General features: G+C 37.1%; 1 protein-coding gene across 9 annotated transcripts in view; it reads left to right on the top strand.

The window, feature by feature from the left end:
* DCAF6 (DDB1 and CUL4 associated factor 6) overlaps window positions 1-19,224 on the top strand; it is a 70,205-nt gene extending 50,981 nt beyond the window's left edge. For 5 of the 9 annotated variants that reach the window (XM_070750199.1, XM_070750207.1, XM_070750203.1 and 2 more), the window contains 9 exons: window positions 1,558-1,673; window positions 3,268-3,339; window positions 3,771-4,089; window positions 7,418-7,456; window positions 10,789-10,927; window positions 11,722-11,878; window positions 17,148-17,236; window positions 17,682-17,787; window positions 18,791-19,224. In XM_070750199.1, the coding sequence (XP_070606300.1) occupies window positions 1,558-1,673; window positions 3,268-3,339; window positions 3,771-4,089; window positions 7,418-7,456; window positions 10,789-10,927; window positions 11,722-11,878; window positions 17,148-17,236; window positions 17,682-17,787; window positions 18,791-18,855 (1,102 nt within the window). In that variant the 3' untranslated portion in view covers window positions 18,856-19,224. The remainder of the gene's footprint in view (window positions 1-1,557; window positions 1,674-3,267; window positions 3,340-3,770; window positions 4,090-7,417; window positions 7,457-10,788; window positions 10,928-11,721; window positions 11,879-17,147; window positions 17,237-17,681; window positions 17,788-18,790) is intronic. The other 4 variants (XM_070750200.1, XM_070750206.1, XM_070750202.1 and 1 more) reach the window with 1 other exon arrangement.
* Window positions 19,225-19,455: the final 231 nt, after the last annotated feature.

Genomic DNA, 19,455 nt, shown 5'->3' with positions numbered 1-19,455 from the left:
GCACCTCTGTTGCTATGCTTGGCAGATTTTTCACTCAGTCGCTCAACGAGAACATTTGTGCCGTACATTTCTCCAGTGGTAATAACCTGTGACTGGATGCTATTACACTGTGCAGTATTAATAAAATTAGTGGAGTCTTATTCGACGGACTATGAACTGTGAGTCTTGAAACTTTATTACAAGGCTTGGGCATGGACTCCAGCCTCCTCTGGCAGCCTGTTATCGCTGCTGGGCTCTGAGAGTCATTCACGGCTTCTGTAGAGTCTTTAAACTTTGCAGTTTGTGTTTTTGGCTTCAGACTGCCTAATTTGAAGCAGCCGCAGGGCTTCGGTCTATTCTGACGGCAGATGCCATCACAACTGGCGGTTAGGTACAACTGCATTTGTAGGGAATCATCTCTTTGGAGACTGTTTGGAACCGCTACTGACTGAGACTAAGGATCATAGAAAGATCCTCACTTCAGTGACCAGGTGCCCTGATTACAGGTTGTCGCCTTAGGCCAGGAATCCATATTATCGTTCCTCTGGTGCAGGGATGTCACAAAGGTCACAGGGGTTTTATGAGCAGAGATGGCGCCAATGCCAAGACTGGCCAGAATGAGGGTGCCTGTTTGAAAGGCCTTTTCGAGGAGGAGGGGGTCATGCTTCCTGGCACTCCCAGTGAATGCATTTCCAAGCACTCCATCAGAGGCCGGCTAGCCTAGTATGAGTCACTGTTCATCTCATTTCAACTAACTTTGATGGGATGCAACGTTATGCCTTCCATAGCTGGCCGCTGGATCCAATCTACAATAACCAGGGCATACTAACTTCTATCTCGACAGGTGCCTACCAATATCATCACACAGTCTACAAGGAGTGCTGCCATCTCATCGGCATGGGTGACGTAGGCATCCATTGAGAAAGTTTGCCATGCTGTGACTTGGTCATCACCGTCTCCATTTGTGTGACACTATAAACTCGATGTTTACGCTTCAGCTGAAGCTTCATTTGGTCGCAGGGTGTTGCAACAAGTCATTCAGGACTAGGTCCTACACTCTAGTCTCTCTGCTATTGTCATCCACCCATTAAGACAGCCAGCTTTGGTATGTCCCATGCCTGGATGCTGTATCCACCATGCGGGAGAAGGGACATTGGCCTTATCTGATATGCCTCTCCTTCGAAATGTGGATATAGCGTCAGTTTAGTCAAGATTGACTGTTGATTTTAGACACCAGGAGGAATGTCTTAATGTATTCATTGTATATGGCACAACAGAGTCTGTTGTTTTGCTTCTTCATTTCAATCTGCCTAGCATAGCAACAGGGGCATGTCCTGAAAAGCTTTGACAGACTCAGTCCAATTAGAGAGCAGGTAGAATTAACCCATGCCTGGATGCTGTATCCACATTTCGAAGAAGAGGTTTATCAAGTAATACCAATGCCCCTTTCTGATGATTTTAAAGTGTTGCTATATTATTTTATAGAGTTGATCTTTCTATCTATACATTACAAACTTTTGAAGAATAGGAAAAATATCTAAAATAGTGCAATATGTTGTTTCATGCATTTGTTGCTAGGAGTAGTACGGCTTCAAGTTCTAGAGGTAGTGGAAGTCAGAGCAAAATAGAAGGTCAGGAAGAATCCCTAAGAGCTCCAGGTTCAGAAGTACCAACACCAGAGACTGAAGAATCAAGTAAGATATCTTGTAATTTATGTTATAAAAAGCAATATGTTGTAACATTGTTGATCTATTCTCGTGGAATTCCAAAATATTTGTTTAGTTAGGCCAAATAATATTTGTGTTTCATTTTGGATTCAGAGGACAAGCAAAAACATGCAGCTTAAAATCACAAAATGACTTACTCTTAGTAGGAAGCAGACATTAATTAACATTGTGAAATTGGCGACAAAAAGAGAAATGGTAGTAGCTTTAGATAAATTATGTAACACGGTTTTTAAAAGATTTAAGATTAATGAAATATGAATATTGGAAATTTGAGAAGATAAACATGTAACTTTTTATGGTTTTTTGGTTTTTGTTTTCTTTTTTTTAGTCTTTTTAGCCTTTCCTTTGATTTGAAATATAGTTTAGCTGTTAAATGGATGGAGTGATGATTGATCAGATAAAAATAGAATTCTATGTTGATGTATTAATTTACTTTATAAGATGTGTGTGTTTGTTTATACACACCATTAGATATTGATATATATGTGTATTCATTTAGATATGATTGACAGTGATGGTATTTGTCTTTCCATTTATGTATATTTCAAGGTGAAGAAAAATAAAAAAAATATACCCCCAAAATTGGTGACTTTATTTTTATACTATATTTTATACTATTTTTTTTATTATATCTACTTATATATGTAACTGTTGAAAGCTGAGAGATAATACATTTAACAGTGTTGCAGAATTACGAATATCAGTAGTTCTTGGTTTAAGTCTATTTGAATCACTATTCAGAGTTTTTAAAAATGGACGTTTGGCTGGTCCCTAAAGTTCTCTCCCTAGATCCCACATACAGCACCTAAACTGTCTCCCATATTCCCTTACTGGGACTTCTGGCTCTCTCACTTAACCACCCGTGTGTCCTTGGATTATGATGGTATCTGGTACTGTTGGGATTGCACTTTATAACCATGTCACTTAGCAACAGCAATCCCAGGTCCAATTTTCATCATAACCTAAGCTGAACAAAAACCTCTTAAGAGAGCTTGAGCTATATGCATTAAATAACCAAGAATTTTCAGAAATTATAATTGTACATAAGTGCTGTAAAATGCTAGCTCAAAAATTACAGATAGCAAACTTGCTACAACTTTAAATATATTTTAATAATTGTTTAAATAATAATTACGGTAAGGTTTATAAAACTAAATTACTATAGATACCTGGAATCTGCAGCAAAAATAAGACTAAGAAATATATATTCTTTTATTGGAATTATAAAGAAATTTGTGCCTGTTTGTAACCCCACATTTTTATAAAGCATATTTTGGCTGTAACTTTTACTTGCCGTATGAAATATTTGTAAACTCTCAAAATTCTTTAGACTTCATACTTATCACATTTGCTAGTAGGATCAATATCAAATACCTAACAGAACTAGAAAGTGTTGTTTAAAACATCTGGACAGCACCAACTTGCCTCTTCTGATGTAAAATATAGTAGACTTTGAAATCATTATAAACATCATTTATAGTAAAGGGTAGCAAATATTGGAAATAGTTTCTACTGTATCTATCTGCAGAATCCATCTATTTTTTATAATTCTGTGGTTTAGAAATTCCTGAAGAAAGTACAACTACTGAAGAGCTAATGTCAACAAATGAAAGTGCTGGTGCACCACATTTGGGTATGTAAAATAATTACAGATATATATGTTAAAGATAATTTAGAAGTTTTATTTTATTTGGTATCATCAGGTATCAGTAGCTAATACTGTTAGATTTGTTTTATTTTCCTGTCCTGTAATTTTTTTTTAATATTTGGAATTAATTTGTACTGAACTGCCAATTACCTATGATAATATATTATGGTTTTGTTATGGTAACTCTCTGCTAATAGTGCATTATCTAACTACTCTCAAAGAACTGCTTTGAGTAAAATAGTTGTGGAAAATACAGTGACAGCTAAAACAAAATTAAATGTTTTTTCACCAGTTACAGCTATTATACCTCTTAATAGATTGTATCAATTTCACATAGTTCATGTAATTCATATTGTTATTTCCTGTTAAGTATATTCAAAAGCATTTGATTAACCAAATATTATTTGTTCTATCAGAGGATGAAATATCTGACCAGCCTGAAAGTACTATGGAACAAGGAAATGTTCCTGATCTTGATTTAATCTCCCAGAACCCAGGGGAAGATTTATCAGGCAAAACCATGGAACAGCCAGAAAGGTTGAGTCAACAAAGTACAGATTCTTCTACCATCCCAAATAATACAAATAATGAACCTCGTTCTCAACCAGATTCCTCTGGACTTGCCACTCATGAAGAATCGTCCACAAGAGGTTCTGTTTTCCATGAAACTGATGATAGCGACGATGACCCTGTTCTCATACCTGGTGCACGGTATCGTGGAGGCGTTGGTCATAGGTTAGTATTGTGGTTGTTTCCTGTCTTCAAAAACTTTGCAGAATATTTATTCAGATTTCAACATTTTCTTGCCGGCAATTTGCACTGACAAAAAGCGTAGCAGAAATTTCTTCATTTCACCTTTTACTCTTACCTGTAGCTACAATTCTGGCGTTCTACATGAATTTGCACTCAACTTCAGTGACATTATTGAATATAGTATATTCTAGATTAAATTTATTCAGTAACTTACTGCACAATTTGGTGAATAGATATGCACCCAGGGTGGAGTTCTATCACAATTTCCTAACCGGATCATTAAACGTCTGGGGAGATATGTAGGTACAGTGTTCCCTCGATTTTTGCGGGTTCGAACTTCGCGAATAGCCTATACCACGGTTTTTCAAAAACTATTAATTAAAAAATACTTCGCAGTTTTTTTCCTATACCACGGTTTTTCCCACCCAATGACGTCATATGTCATCACCAAACTAATAATTTTTGCAAATAAATAACAAAAAATAATTATTATTGTTAATAAATAATTATGTTTATAATTATCAGGATCACTTAGTGTCTTATTCAATGGCGAGTACCAATAATAATGGTGAGTAAATGGTTGTTAAGGGAATGGGAAATGGTAATTTAGGGGTTTAAAGTGTTAAAGGAAGGCTTGTGATACTTTTCATAGCCAAAAATGGTGTATTTACTTCTGCATCTCTACTTCGTGGAAATTCAACTTTCGTGGGCGGTCTCGGAACGCATTCCCCACGGAAATCGAGGGAACACTGTAATTGTCTTCTGTGTAAGAAGTACGTAGAGTCCAGTGAGGTTTTTGCAATGGCATTTACACACATTTTATTTGTTTGATTTATATCCTGCCTTTTATGCAGCAGCCCAAGGCATCATAGGTATTGTCCCTTCCTCCCACTTTTCCTCACATCAAGCCTCTGAGGTGGGTTCAGCTGAGACAGACTGGAACGAAGTCACCCAGCTGACTTTCATGGTTTGGCTGAGAGAGAATGTTTGGTCCAAAATTAGTCAGGGAGCTTACATGGCTGACTGCGGATTTGAATTTGTGTTTCTGTAGTGTTTTTAATGTCCTTAACATCTGCACCACAATGGCTGTCACACATCAAATGGTGTCACTTGAAGCCTGACCAAAATAGAATATCTGATAAAGTTTCTTATTTTGTGAAAACCTCCTTTGGCTAGTAGAGAATAGACTGGCGAACATGCATACATATATTCTTAACCATTGGGTTAATCCCTTTTGAAACTGTGGTAGAAAATAGAAATAATGATATCAGAAACACATTGTGCAAATGTACATATACATAGACAGTGAGAGCTTTAGTTCCATATTTTTATATTTTTCTCTAAATATAAAATACGTTGCCATTTTCCTATAAACAGTCAAGTTGACTTTTTAAATTTCTAACAGAAAATGCTCCTAGTTCTTTTATTATGTCTTTCAGGAATTTCTTTTTCTCTCTGATTTATTTAAAAAAGATTCTAAAATAAGGGGATTTGGAACAAATAGGTTCTAATATGCATTATGATTAGACAAAAAATATTTTATCTATAATTCAGTCATTTTATTATGGTCACAGACCATTTACAGTGTCTATAATTTACTAAATAGGAAAATTATTTTAAATATATATTTTAATTTGCTCAGAATGGAGTAACATTTTTAATTCAGAGTCTATACTAAGCATTTTTGGGATGTCTAAAAGACCACTAGATGGAGTTATGTGAAGCTAGTGACGCCAGGTTTATCTTGGGTAGATTTGATGAGAAGATAATTAATTCTTTTTTAACCATGTTAATTTAAGCCTACTCAGTGTTGTACTCTAATATATTGCAATTTTTCCTAACTTGGAGTATTGGGAAACCATATTATCACTTTTCAGCATTGGAAAATACAAAAATACAGAAAAGTTTGCATTCTGATGGCTCTGAGGGAATACAGTACTCGATTTCAATTAAAGCAGATTTAGAATTGCAGCCTCAAATAATAATTAATGTCAAATTTTAGAGTCATTAAAACATACATTTTTATTCCTATCAGGCTATAATGTCAAGATGCAAGCTCCTTCCTTTCATAATTGCACAGTGTCATAGTACACACACATGAAAGTGGTAATTTGCAAAATGCTATGAATCATTTAGATTCATATCCCCATCCTCTTGGATACCTGCATACTAGCACTAAATACAGTCACACTTATATCTTGATATACAATGGAAATAAAAATGTTTCTTTCGAACATAGCATTTTATTATTACAGAGCTATATAAAAAGTGATGCTACATCAACAAATAATTTAATGTTGTTTTTATTGTTTTGAAAAGTCCCAATGCATTAACATATTCTGATTTAGAATGTTTTGATGTATTGCCCACTAAAAATTGGTATGAATTTAAATTGTATGTTTTTTGCATACATGTGCATGTTTCAGAAGAATTGAGAAACCCAGTATTGATTTTTAAAAGCAATATTTGGTTTTGCCATAGCTTTTGGTTCAATCATTCAGATCTGTTCATTCAATCTAGATCTCAATTGGCCCATGTTCTTTTTCAGAGAATCAAAAGGGGGCCACAATACCAACTTTCTGTATCAAGATAAGTAAAACTATAATGGAGATAGCTGGGGAAAGGTAAATAGTAAAAAAACCAAAAAAACAGCTTTTCTTTTCTTTTTTATCATCAGAGCACTCAACTGCTGAATGTTCCCAATTTCTTCATCCCAAATCAGCACCTTTTTGTGTATAGTCTGATTATTCATTATAGGGATAGAATTACTCATTAGTTATTAATGATTTGTTGCGATTTGGAACAGAAATATTTAGCTCTTTCATTTATGATTACAATTCCAGTTCTTTTTTCTTTTATAAGACACATGCATAATCTGATCAGGAGATTTGCCATATCCAGCCTAATGATTGAATTCTTCACGAACAATAGGATTTAAGCACACTGCTAAAAGATTTAGAATGAAATCATCTCAGGACCTAGATTGCTGTAATAGTAACAAGATTTTTCTACAGTGATTCTCTGTTAATTGTCACTATTAAATGCAAACCAAAAATGTTTCTTCCACTTTTTTTTTGAACACAAATTATGTATTTGAAAACAACATAGGTATTGAAGAATTAATGGTGATTTTACAAGAAAATGTGTTGCTTCTGGGCCCAATAAGAAAAAAATTCAGTTATTAATACTTAGAGTATTATGAACATTGAAATCAGATGGTTAAGTTGGCCTGAGAATGCAGTTATTTTCTTTAAAATAATTCATATAATATTTTTTCTTGAATGACTTTAGCTGTTATTCCTTTTGCTAGATATATCAGAGGAACAGCAGTAGGTGATAGAATAATGAGGTAATTCAAAATTCCCATTCTATAAACAATTCAATTTTTTAAAAAATGGTTGGTGCAGTATCTAACTATATTAGTGGTTATATTACTTGTTTTAAATCTACTAAACTACATATAAATGATGTTATGGAGCATTGATTTAGCTGCATGTTGTGCCCAGGAATAGTAAGGAGAAAATGTGTACGGTTTTAATAACTTTATTAATATCATTTTTGGAGATGATTTTATGAAAACATAGTGAAAATCAAATTCAGTTTTTCTATTTCCCTTTTAAGCACATAGCATATTTTGCATGAACCACTGCTAATATGAGTTTGAATTAATTTGTTTTGATTGATCATCAACTGTTTAATGTTGTTTTCCAACAGTAATAGTAGACAAAATTTAGAATAACTATAAAATGTGAGTTGGGAACCAAATGAGTATACATTGAAATTTAGCATTTAATATCATTTAATTGATTATTATAAAATATCCCTATCTTCAAACTTCTGAAAATTCAGAAATTAGCTGAGTAGTTATGCATTATTTACAATTTTTCAATTTAGACCGTTCACAATTTAATGCCCAAATTGCTTTTTAAACTTCTGGGGGGGATTTAAAATTATATAGAAAATATAAGCATAAGCGTTTTTGGTTCCTAGCCACATGTTAAAAGCTGGAAAATCTGTACCATTTGCTTCTGATAATAGGATATCTGATTATGCTAAAGAAGGTTTGGAATTATATAGTTACCTCTAGTCTTGACCTTCTTGACATGATACATACATAGCTTATTCCCCAAAAAGTTTAAGCTTGTATCCATACCTAGTTAATTCCTGCCATCTGACAAAATTACAGAGAGAATAAGAACTGTAACATCATCCGGGCAAACAGGTCAGGGATTCTTGATAGCACGTATGGTATAGCTTGAAGCATTCAGGTAAAGAATTTGGGCTCCAGATTCCCTCAACTTCTGTCCAGCTGAGTTTACTGTATGTAGTATGCCTGATTACAAAAATTGGCTTTGGCAAAGTCAGCATTGCTTCACTGTTTATCCATATATTTGAGAGAGTTCAACTATTTTGTGTCTGTCTAGTCATTTATTCATACACGTCATTATTTTGTGGAACTAGGTGGCTCTGGTTTGGATGCAACATACACATCCTCAGGTCAGAATCTGAATCATATGGACTGGGTTTTGTCTGTTTGAAGTTGCTTGGACATTCTTTCTCAGGTATGGGTGAACAGGAAATGGAGGAATTCTTCCACTTCTTTTTCATCCTTATCCTAAACTATATATTAATATGTTTTGCAGGGGCCGTGATACATATATACATTCAGGCTCTATAGTTTAAAACCACATTATTAAGTGATAAAGGTATCTCTTAAGATAAGTTTTTTTAAAAAAAACAGTACCAGAGAATGAGACTTTGAAAACAAATATTTTGCTTGCATATGCGGAAACTTTAAATTAAAATACGTTTTACTGACAAAATACCTGATAACTTTATGTAATTAGAATGAAATACATGTGTCTGTTTGAAACTGCAGTGAAATTGGATTAAATTAGGAAGACGTTAAAGAAAGCATGTCAAGTTTGAATGGAATACAAATAACATGAGACAAATGTACTAGACAAATATTTTTAATAGCCAAATCTACACTTAATTTTATTACTGGCTGGGGCTGAGGGGGGATTCAGGAGGAAATAACGTGCTTGTTTTGCAATTTGTTGCTCAGTTTCACTTCATATTTGGGGGTCTTTAAAAACTGCAAAAAGGTATATTCCATTAGCCCATACTGCCCTGTCTGTCTTCCTATCATGCCACTCATCTTGTGTAGAGGTGTCTTTAGGCAGCTTATAACCAATAAAAGCAACAAGATGAAACACTAAAACAATACAGTGATACCTCATCTTACAAATGCCTTGTCATACAAACTTTTCGAGATACAAACCCGGGGTTTAAGATTTTTTTGCCTCTTTTTACAAACTATTTTCACCTTACAAACCCACTGCCGCCGCTGGGATGCCCCGCCTCCAGACTTCTGTTGCCAGCAAAGCACCCATTTTTGCGCTGCTGGGATTCTCCTGAGGCTCCCCTCCATGGGAAACCCCACCTCCGGACTTCTGTATTTTTGTGATGCTGCAGGGGAATCCCAGCAGCGCAAAAACGGGTGCTTCGCTGGCAACGGAAGTCCGGAGGTGGGGTTTCCCAGCGACGGGAGCCTTAGTGAAATCATAGCATCGCAAAAACACAGAGGTCCGGAGGTGGGGTTTCCCATGGAGGGGAGCCTCAGGGGAATCCCAGCAGCGCAAAAACGGGCGCTTCGGCTGGCAAAAGGGGTGAATTTTGGGCTTGCACGCATTAATTGCTTTTCCATTGATTCCTATGGGAAACATTGTTTCGTCTTACAAACTTTTCACCTTAAGAACCTCATCCCGGAACCAATTAAGTTTGTAAGACAAGGTATCACTGTATTAGGCATTTTAAAAGATATTAAAATAAGATATGATTGGATTGGATGAATGTGTGTGAGTGTACATGAGGTCTTTTTAAATGTTTTAGTAAATTCTCATATTTTTCTAGTTATTAGATTTCTTATATATTATATTTAATGTTGTATGCTGTTCTGAGTCGCCTCGAGAAGGGTGGCATGGAAATCTAATTAATAATAAATAAATAAATAAATAAATAAATAAATATTAAGACTAAAATTGACTTAAGAAATAACAAAGATGGCAAAGAAGGAGCAAGATGTTCACAGACAAGAGGTAGGCTCTTATCTCAGTTTATTAACTACCTCCAGTATGATGTGGCCCTTTCTTCACAATGGGCCCCTAATTTGGTACCATAATTATCCCCAGTTTAAGAACAACTATCCTAAGTATTCATTTTCCATATTACAAGACAACATTGTTTTTCAGGCATACAATACCTCCCTTTCCATTTCTTCACTTTCCCTATATGGTGACTGCTGGTGAAGCGTAGTGTTCTACTCTTTATATAACATTCTCACATACAGACATTCTTCCATTACCTAAATGCTGAGCCATGCTTTAGTTATTTCTTTCCTTAAGCATTTACAGAGTTTTCTAAGGTTCATCTATCAGATGCTCATATCTAACATGGCTATTCTGTTTCAAAATTACAACTGACCATAGGATTCTCTTGCTTAATGATTTACTGCTTTCTTGTCTGTTTCTAGATGCTGCAGAATGTTCTTTTTCTATGTCAGTGGGAAGGCAGGATAGCCAGTTACTATGTAACTGAAAATACCAGTCTTTCTGTCCCTAAAATGAGACTATTATGTAACTTTCTGATAATACTAGTCTTTCTGTTCATAATCTACAGACGATCTGCTGTTGCTCGCATTCAGGAACTCTTCAGACGAAGAAAAGAAAGGAAGGAAATGGAAGAATTAGAAACACTAAATATTAGACGCCCTTTAATAAAAATGGTTTATAAAGGTCATCGGAACTCACGGACAATGGTATTTCATTTTTGCTAAATATATTGCTATACTATCTTCTTTAGAAATTATTATTTAATAATAAAGTTATTTGTTACTTTATTGTTAAATAATGAACATTAGCAATTGCTATTATTATCTTCCTGAACAGGTTTTTCTCAAAGCACCAATGTCTGGTTTATTTATTAAATAAACCTTTAATATAAAATGGAAAAAAAACATGAGAATATTTTGGTACATGCAGATAATAGCATCGTCATTTTCTACACTTATTGTAGATGCTGTATATTTATAATAAATTATTTAACTTTACCTTAACAACTTGCAATACTAGCTCAATTTCATCTCAGAAGCAAGTCAGGGTTGGACCTGGAAGACCATCTAAATATTCCAGATGCCGTACGCTACACTGAGAAAAGAAAAAAATCCCAGAAAAAGGCAGTTTCAACCTATACTCGGCAAACTTTGCAACTCTAAGATTTGTGGACTTCAGATCCCAGAATTCTCCAGCCAGCTATGCTGAAGGAATATGCTGAGTTGAGACCTCGGAGAGGGGTGGCATACAAATCCAATAAAATAAATGAAACAAATAAATAAGTCCACAAGTCTTAAGTTGCCAAGTATGGGGACTCCTGATTTAAACATTAAATGTGAGAGCTTTCCCTTCTGCTAATGAGAATTAACAAGCCTCTGTTCAGGTCCTGTGTGCCTCTGATGTAGAGAAGAGATTGAATGCTTTCTTGTTTAAGTTTCTCAATGATGCTTCTTAAGCATAAAAATAAAGTGCCTCAATTGTTGTATTTATTTACCTGTAGATAAAAGAAGCCAATTTCTGGGGTTCTAACTTTGTAATGAGTGGTTCAGATTGTGGACACATCTTCATCTGGGATCGACATACTGCTGAGCATCTGATGCTGCTGGAAGCAGATAATCATGTAGTGAACTGTCTGCAACCACATCCATTTGATCCAAGTAAGACTGTCTCTATCTGTAATTGACAATCCCTTAGGTTTGGCTGGGGCAAAAATGATAAAATGTGCATTGCAAGATAATCCAAACCCCTGGTTCATCGTTTTGCATCCTGACCTTTGAAGCCTGAACATTACAAGTAGACCTCAACCTACAACAGTTTGCTTAGTGACCGTTAGTCGTTACAAAGACACTGAAAAAATTGATATGCGATCATTTTACACACGATTCAGACACTTGGCAGTTGACTCATATTTATAATGGTTGCCGTGTTCCAGGGTCATGTGATCACCTTTTGTGACCTTCTGATAAGCAAGGTCAATGGGTGAAGCAAGATTCACTTAACCATGTTACTAATTTTATCAAATGATATGATTCACTTAACAATTGTGGCAATAAATGTCATAAAATAGAGCAAAACTCGCTTAACAAATGTCTATTTAGCAACAGAAATTTTGGGCTCAGTTGTGGTTGTAAGTCAAGTACTATCTGTAGTTGTACTTTATATTGTCACTTTCACCCCTGCAAAATAGAAGCCTGTGACTGAAATATCACCTTTTCTATCTTAAAAAAGGTCCTTATACAGTGATACCTCGTCTTACGAACTTAATTCGTTCCGTGACAAGGTTCGTAAGTAGAAAAGTTCGTAAGATGAAACAATGTTTCCCATAGGAATCAATGTAAAAGCAAATAATGCGTGCAGACCCATTAGGAAAATCCAAACTTTAAGGCTTAAAAAAAAGCAGCGGGCGAACAAAGTGAAAGCTAACGGAGTGGAGACGGACAGCGAGGGAAAGCAAGGAATGGAGGTCCTAACAAAGGCTAATGTCGCCCCAAATTACTCCCAAAATCACCCCTCCAGATGCTTACTACGCCACTGCAAATCTCTCCCAAAATTGCCCCTCCAAAAGCTTCTTTCGCCGCCCCAAATCACTCCAAAAATCACTCCTCCAAAAGCTTCCTACGTTGCCCCAAATCACTCCAAAAATCACCCCTCCAAAAGCTTCCTACATTGCCTAAAATCACTCCAAAATCACCCCTCCAAAAGCTTCCTAGGTTGCCCCAAATCGCTCCTAAAATCACCCTTCCAGCCCCTTCCTATGCCACCCCAAATCGCCTCCAATATCACCCCTTCAAACGCTTCCTATGCCACCCCAAATCCAGGTCCTAACGAAGGCAAATGGAGTGAAGAAAGGCAGCAAGGAGAAACAAGGCATTTTGAAAGGAGATGTGATTTTGGAAGACTTTAAAAGCAATTTGGGGCAGCGTAGGAAGCTTTCGGAGAGGTGATTTTGGGAGCGATTTGGGGCAGCGTAGGAAGCTTTTGGAGAGGTGATTTTGGGAGCGATTTGGGGCGGCACAGGAAGCTTTTGGAGAGGTGATTTTGGGAACCATTTGGGGCAGCGTAGGAAGCTTTTGAAGAGGTAATTTTGGGAGTGATTTGGGGTGGCGTAGGAAGCTTTTTGAGGGTGATTTTTCCAGAGAGATGGGGCAAAGGAAGTGGTAGGCTAGGGGGGATTTTGGCAGCAAGATGGGGCGGCTGCGGGAAGCAGAGGAAGCAGAGGGCTAGAGGAAAAGTGGCAGGGAAATGGGGCATTTCCGGCGTTCCCTGCCTCAGGACTGCAGGTGCAAGCAAAAGGAGGCGGGGAATCCCGGCGTGGGCGGCAAGCAAATGGGAAATCCTGGCAGTGGCAATCACAAGACAGGGGGATCCCTGCGGCAGTAAGAGAGCACACGCGCAGTGGGAGAGCCCACGCACCCGGGCTCGGGTTCGTAAGGTGAAAATGGTTCTTAAGAAGAGGCAAACAAATCTTAAACACAGGGTTCGTATCTCGAAAAGGTTGTATGCAGAGGGGTTCGTAAGATGAGGTATCACTGTATTTCATTCTGGTTTTGTCTTTACTTTCCCAAGAAAGGTGCACTTTTTGGGGAAAATGCACCTTTGCCCCTATTTCATGAATTGAAAATTCTACCTTGTGCTACTGTCCATTAGGACCCTATTTTAAAAGACAACAGACTGATTCTAAGCTGGAGTGGAAAACCAATGATTTAAATATTTTTCATTTTCTATCATTAATATAAGCATGTGTTCTGTGGTTTAAAAGGTGGAGAGCACACAGTCTTCAGTGGCATAACTGAAATCAACCAGAGACTTTACAAAATAGTAAAGCATTGCTATAAATATAAAGGATAGCCTCTTCCTTAAAGAATTCTAAAATTAGATAAATAACTCCTTCCTGGAATAGTAAAGCAGTATACTTAGTTTCAACATAGCATACAACAACAAAACAAACACTTAAAAATAATAAAATTAAATATATGGGCAGAATTATAATCTTCTCCTAGATGCAACATCCATTGTGGCTATAGTTATAAGTTATGACAGTGTCACAGCTACTTGGAAGGAATGTGCCTATATGAGAAGATATGTCTTATTCTATATTCAACTACATAGAATCCTTCTGATGAAGGCTAATTTAGGGCTAAAGTTTAACTACTACTCAAAATATCCTAAATGTTTAAACTGATTAATGGCCTGCTACTGGAATGGTCAGGTGTTTAGGGTTTTTTCTCTGTCATCTAGAGAGTCCGAAGGTTCAGCAGAACTTTGGCTCTGGTCGCTTTGGTGATTGTTGGGTCATGCATGGTGGCATAGACTTTGAGGGGCTTTGGCTCAGTCTGCCATGGGAGTTTTTATACTCTATTTTCCATCTTGCACACAAGTTTCAAGGGGCCCTGGAGTCTACTTAAATTGCAATAGTGACCATATTCTGAACCATCCAACGGGCAGTGCGGAAGACAGTTTTATATTACTGTACCCGATAGTTGCAAGCGCCTTGTGCTCAATCGACATGGTTACGAAGGCTCACTACTTTTCAGCCGCTTCCCCACCTGCCACACCGAGGGAGACTCAGGTGTGTCAGGGAGTCTCGTCAGCACTGGAGGGGATTGAACAAAGGTCTTTCTCCAAACATGCTTCGCAGACAGGTAGCAGCTTTCTCATCGATGCTGTATTGTGACCAGGTCGATTCCCTCAACCAGTTTTTTACTGCTTTTCACTTTTTGAAGGGGGATTCCAACTTGTGCCCTCTGGTGATTCACCAATATCCGACCTGGGACCTTCCCAGGATGCTGAAATCGCTCATGGGTCCACCTTAATAACCGCCGAGGGAAGCCTCGCTTTGACATCTGTCTTACAAGGTATCCTTTCTGAACGTGATTACGTCTGTGCACAGAATCTCCAAGCTGTCAGCGCTGTCTGTTTGGAAAGACCGTTGCATGTTCCACTTTGACTGGGTAGGTTTATCTTTATTCCCAAGAAATTTTTTTCCCCATTGGGCAGAGGAACTTGTTTTGCCTAATTTCTGCCCGGACTCGACCCACCTGACAGAAACACTTTGTCACTCACTGGATGTTAGGTAAGCTCTCCAGATATACATAGACAGGACTCATCCCTTCTGTAAGACGAAGGCTCTCCTTGTAGCTTTTCATCCACAGTCTCTGGGTCTTCAAGTGTCTTCCATGACTATTGGCCATTGGATTCGCGGCACTATCGCCAAAGTATACATGTGATCCCTATTAAGTCCCTATCTCGACCTGCAGGGATCACACGCACTCGACGTGCAATGCCTCGGCCTGGGCCACTCAGGCATCCTTGCTGAAAGTGTGTCAAGCAGCCACTTGGGTTTCGGCCTTTCAATTTATACATCCGCGTTGGCAGATGCTCCCTTCAGCCAAAGAGTTTTGCAGATGGTGCTCGAAGAGGTCCCCCAAATGGACTCAGGCTGTCCCATCCGGGAAGGACTTTTGGCTTTCGTATGTCCCATCCCTAGTGCTGGCTCCACCCATCATAGAGAAGGGGCGTTGATCTTACCTGATACGCTTCTTCTCATAGAATGGAGCCAGCATTCAGCCCTGCTCATGGACAGTCTGTTCGGGCTGGCTCCTCATGTGGATTCTCCTAGGACGGTATAGTTTAAGTTTAAGTTTAATCAGATTTGTATGCCGCCCCTCTCCGCAGACTCGGGGCGGGTCACAGCAATAGCAATACAATGTAAGACAAATCCAATATTTAAATTAATTTAAAAAACACCACAAATTAAAACCAATCATACACACTAGCGTACCATGCATAAATTTTATAAGCCTAGGGGGAAGGAACATGTCAATTCCCCCATGCCTGACGACAGAGGTGGGTTTTAAGAAGCTTACGAAAGGCTAGGAGGGTGGGGGCAACTCTGATATCTGGGGGGAGTTGGTTCCAAAGGGTCGGGGCTGCCACAGAGAAGGCTCTTCCCCTGGGTCCCGCCAAACGACATTGTTTAGTTGACGGGACCTGGAGAAGGCCAACTCTGTGGGACCTAACTGGTCGCTGGGATATATTTGGACAGTTGGCAGTTGTTGACCAAATGGGAATCTACAATTAGTTGCCTGTTGCCTGAGTTTTGCTATGTCGGGATTAGTCTTCGGATTCGTCAAAGCTGGGTCTTAGCAAGGCAGATCCTGGCAAAAAAGACAGACTTGGTCCTCATTCTGAGTGGACCAGGACAACCCATCCTGAATGCTGGCTTCCCTCTATGAAAAGAGGCGTATCAGGTAAGACCAAAGCCCCTTTTCTCTGCTATTGACTGCATTTAAGTTATTCCTGAGATTTTTTTTAAAAAAATGCTTTTGTATCAAGGTATTAGCATATTTGTTAATGTGAGAAATCTTTCTGTTCTTTGTTTTTTGAATAATATATCTTTCTATGTCTTGAAGGATATTGCAGGATAGGGATTGCTTATGTATCTTAGTGAATTTTTAAAAAATCCTTTAAAATGCAGGTAATTTTCGACTTAAGACAACAATTGAGCCCAAAATTTCCCTTTATAAGCAAGACAGTTAAGTGACTTTTGCCCCATTTTACCACCTATCTTGCCACAGTTGTTAAATGAATCACAGCAGTTGTTAACTTAGTAACATGGTGGTTAAATGAATGTGGCTTCTCCATTGATTTTGTTTGGCAGAAATCACAAAAAGTGATCACATGACTCCGGGACCATCATAAATACATGCCATTTGCCAAGCATCTGAATTTTGATCACATGACCACAGGGGAAAACACGTATAAATCCCTTTTTTTAGTGCCATTGTAATTTCAAACAGTCATTAAAGGAATCGTTGTAAGACAAGGACTATCTGTAGCTAATGATGTAGCAGAATATTATCAAATGCTATTTATATTTATAAAGCTTTACACTGTTTTCTAATATATTTCTAAACAATTGTTTAGTTTTAGCTTCATCAGGTATTGATTATGATATAAAAATCTGGTCACCATTAGAAGAATCTAAGATTTTTAATCGGAAACTTGCTGATGAGGTAAGATGTGCTTTTGTTCTATTATCAAACCTATGATAAAAGTGATAACGCTTTGTCAAATTAAGTTATCCATATTTGACCAAATTAACCTGTTGCATTTCTAATATCTATAATTTAGAATGAAATACTATTTTGAAGTACTATAGCTGCATTATCCTAAAAAGATCATATGTTGACCTTAGGATAATATGGAGATGGTTATGAAGTTTATGTGACATGGATTGAGATATCATTAAAGTATATATAAAACTTTAGCAATTAACAATTTGTTTCAGTGGTTGTATACGAAATTCAAATTGGCAAGATTTGTTTGCTAAATCTGAGCCATTACTTAGAGAAAATCATTGTGGTGTATTAATATAACAGTTGTACTATTATATATAGTTGGGCAAGAAAATAACTCTCTATTAAATTCTTGTTCAATTGCCATTCTACTCCTGTGTAGGTTATAACTCGAAATGAATTAATGTTGGAAGAAACTAGAAACACAATTACTGTTCCAGCTTCCTTTATGTTAAGGATGTTGGCATCTTTGAATCACATACGAGCAGGTAAAAGATTGTTCCAGAGACGCTTTCTTAATTTCTTTTATTATATCCTCCTCTTCTTGGATGCTTATAAATGTAAGCAATAAAGGCCATCGTACATGTAAGCTGCCTTTTGCCAGTAGGACACAGCCATTTAACAGAATTTGGGTAGTAGATTCTAGTAAGGCACAATTATAAATTAGAAAAGCTTTTCATATACAGTGGTACCTCATCATACGAACTTAATTGGTTCCAGGAGGAGGTTCGTAAGGTGAAAAGTTCGTAAGATGAAACAATGTTTCCCATAGGAATCAATGTAAAAGCAAATAATGCGTGCAAATCCTTCAGGAAAATCCCAAACTTTAGAAGGGAGGCGAACAGAGGGCAGGGAGGAGCAGCTAAAGGGGGCGGGTGGAAGAAGCAAGGCTAAGCTAAAGGGTGAGTGGGAAGGAAGAAAGGCAAGGGGGGCGCCCCTCCCTTTTCTTTCTTCAAAAGACACCGTTCAGTGCCTTTGCAAGCACGTTGTTCTCTGCAAAAATTTTCCTCCCCCAAGCTGCCCCTCCCTCCTCCCTTTTCTTTCTTAAAAAGACACCCTTTCAGTTCCTTTGCAAGCAGGTTGTTCTCTGCAAAATGTTTCCTACTCCAAGCCGCCCCTCCCTTTTCTTTCTTCAAAAAAGGGGAAAAAAAGAAACCCCTTCACCAAAGCAGCAGCTGCTTGGGTTCGTAAGGTGAAAATAGTTCGGAAGAAGAGGCAAAAAAATCTTAAACACCGGGTTCGTATCTTGAAAAGTTCGTTAGAAGAGGTGTTCGTAAGATGAGGTACCACTGTATTTAGTCTTGCATTTTGTTTCTGATATTTGTAGAAATATTTATAGAATAAATGTATGTTGTATTCCATTAAAAAATGACTGTAAGAATAAAATATTCGTTAGAATAAAGAATAAAATATTCGTTAGAATAAAGACTAAAATATTCGTTAGAATAAAGAATAAAATATTCATTAAAATATTGCTTTTATATCTCATAGACCGGCTGGAAGGTGATAGGTCTGAAGGGTCTGGCCAAGAAAATGATAATGAAGATGAAGAGTAATTGGCTATTTTCTGGAAACAACAAAATGTCATGAAATTTGTATAACTCGTGAATTATATTTTTCCTTACAAAGCTTTAGTGCAATTTTAAGGTTTTGCTTTGGGTAATCTAACATTCTGATTTTTGAATGTGTGTGCATGACTTGTGAGAGTGTGCAAGTTAAAAAAGCAAAATGTTTTTAAAATATTTTGCCGTGTATGAGGAGTGCAAGACAATGCAAAGTGCAATATTTTCCCCTAACTTGCAAATATGGGAGCTTGGATCAATGTTAAAATAACTTACCTAATAGTAAAAACATTGGTTCAAATAAATTTCTATACCTGCTATTTGCATGTTTATTGCTTTCTATTAAAAGATGTGGTTGTTTTACATTTGTGGTTGTCTTTTCACTATGACTCAATCAACCAACCTGTTAGAATTTATTACGTTCTTACTATTACAGTGATTTCATTCCTCCTTCTGTTCCCAAGTGATCTTCTGTGGTTAATCTTTGAAAGATTAATCCTTTTAAAAGAAAACACGAGAGTTTCATTTATTTTGCTCACTGCAAGTGTTTGAATGAAATAATTTTAAATTAAGATATTTATAAAATCATGCTAA

This window comes from Erythrolamprus reginae, chromosome 4, assembly GCF_031021105.1.
Source record: "Erythrolamprus reginae isolate rEryReg1 chromosome 4, rEryReg1.hap1, whole genome shotgun sequence".
Classification (NCBI taxonomy): Eukaryota; Metazoa; Chordata; class Lepidosauria; order Squamata; family Dipsadidae; genus Erythrolamprus; species Erythrolamprus reginae.
The sequence above is the reverse complement of the archived record's forward strand: the minus strand, read 5'-3'. Positions and strand labels throughout refer to the sequence as shown.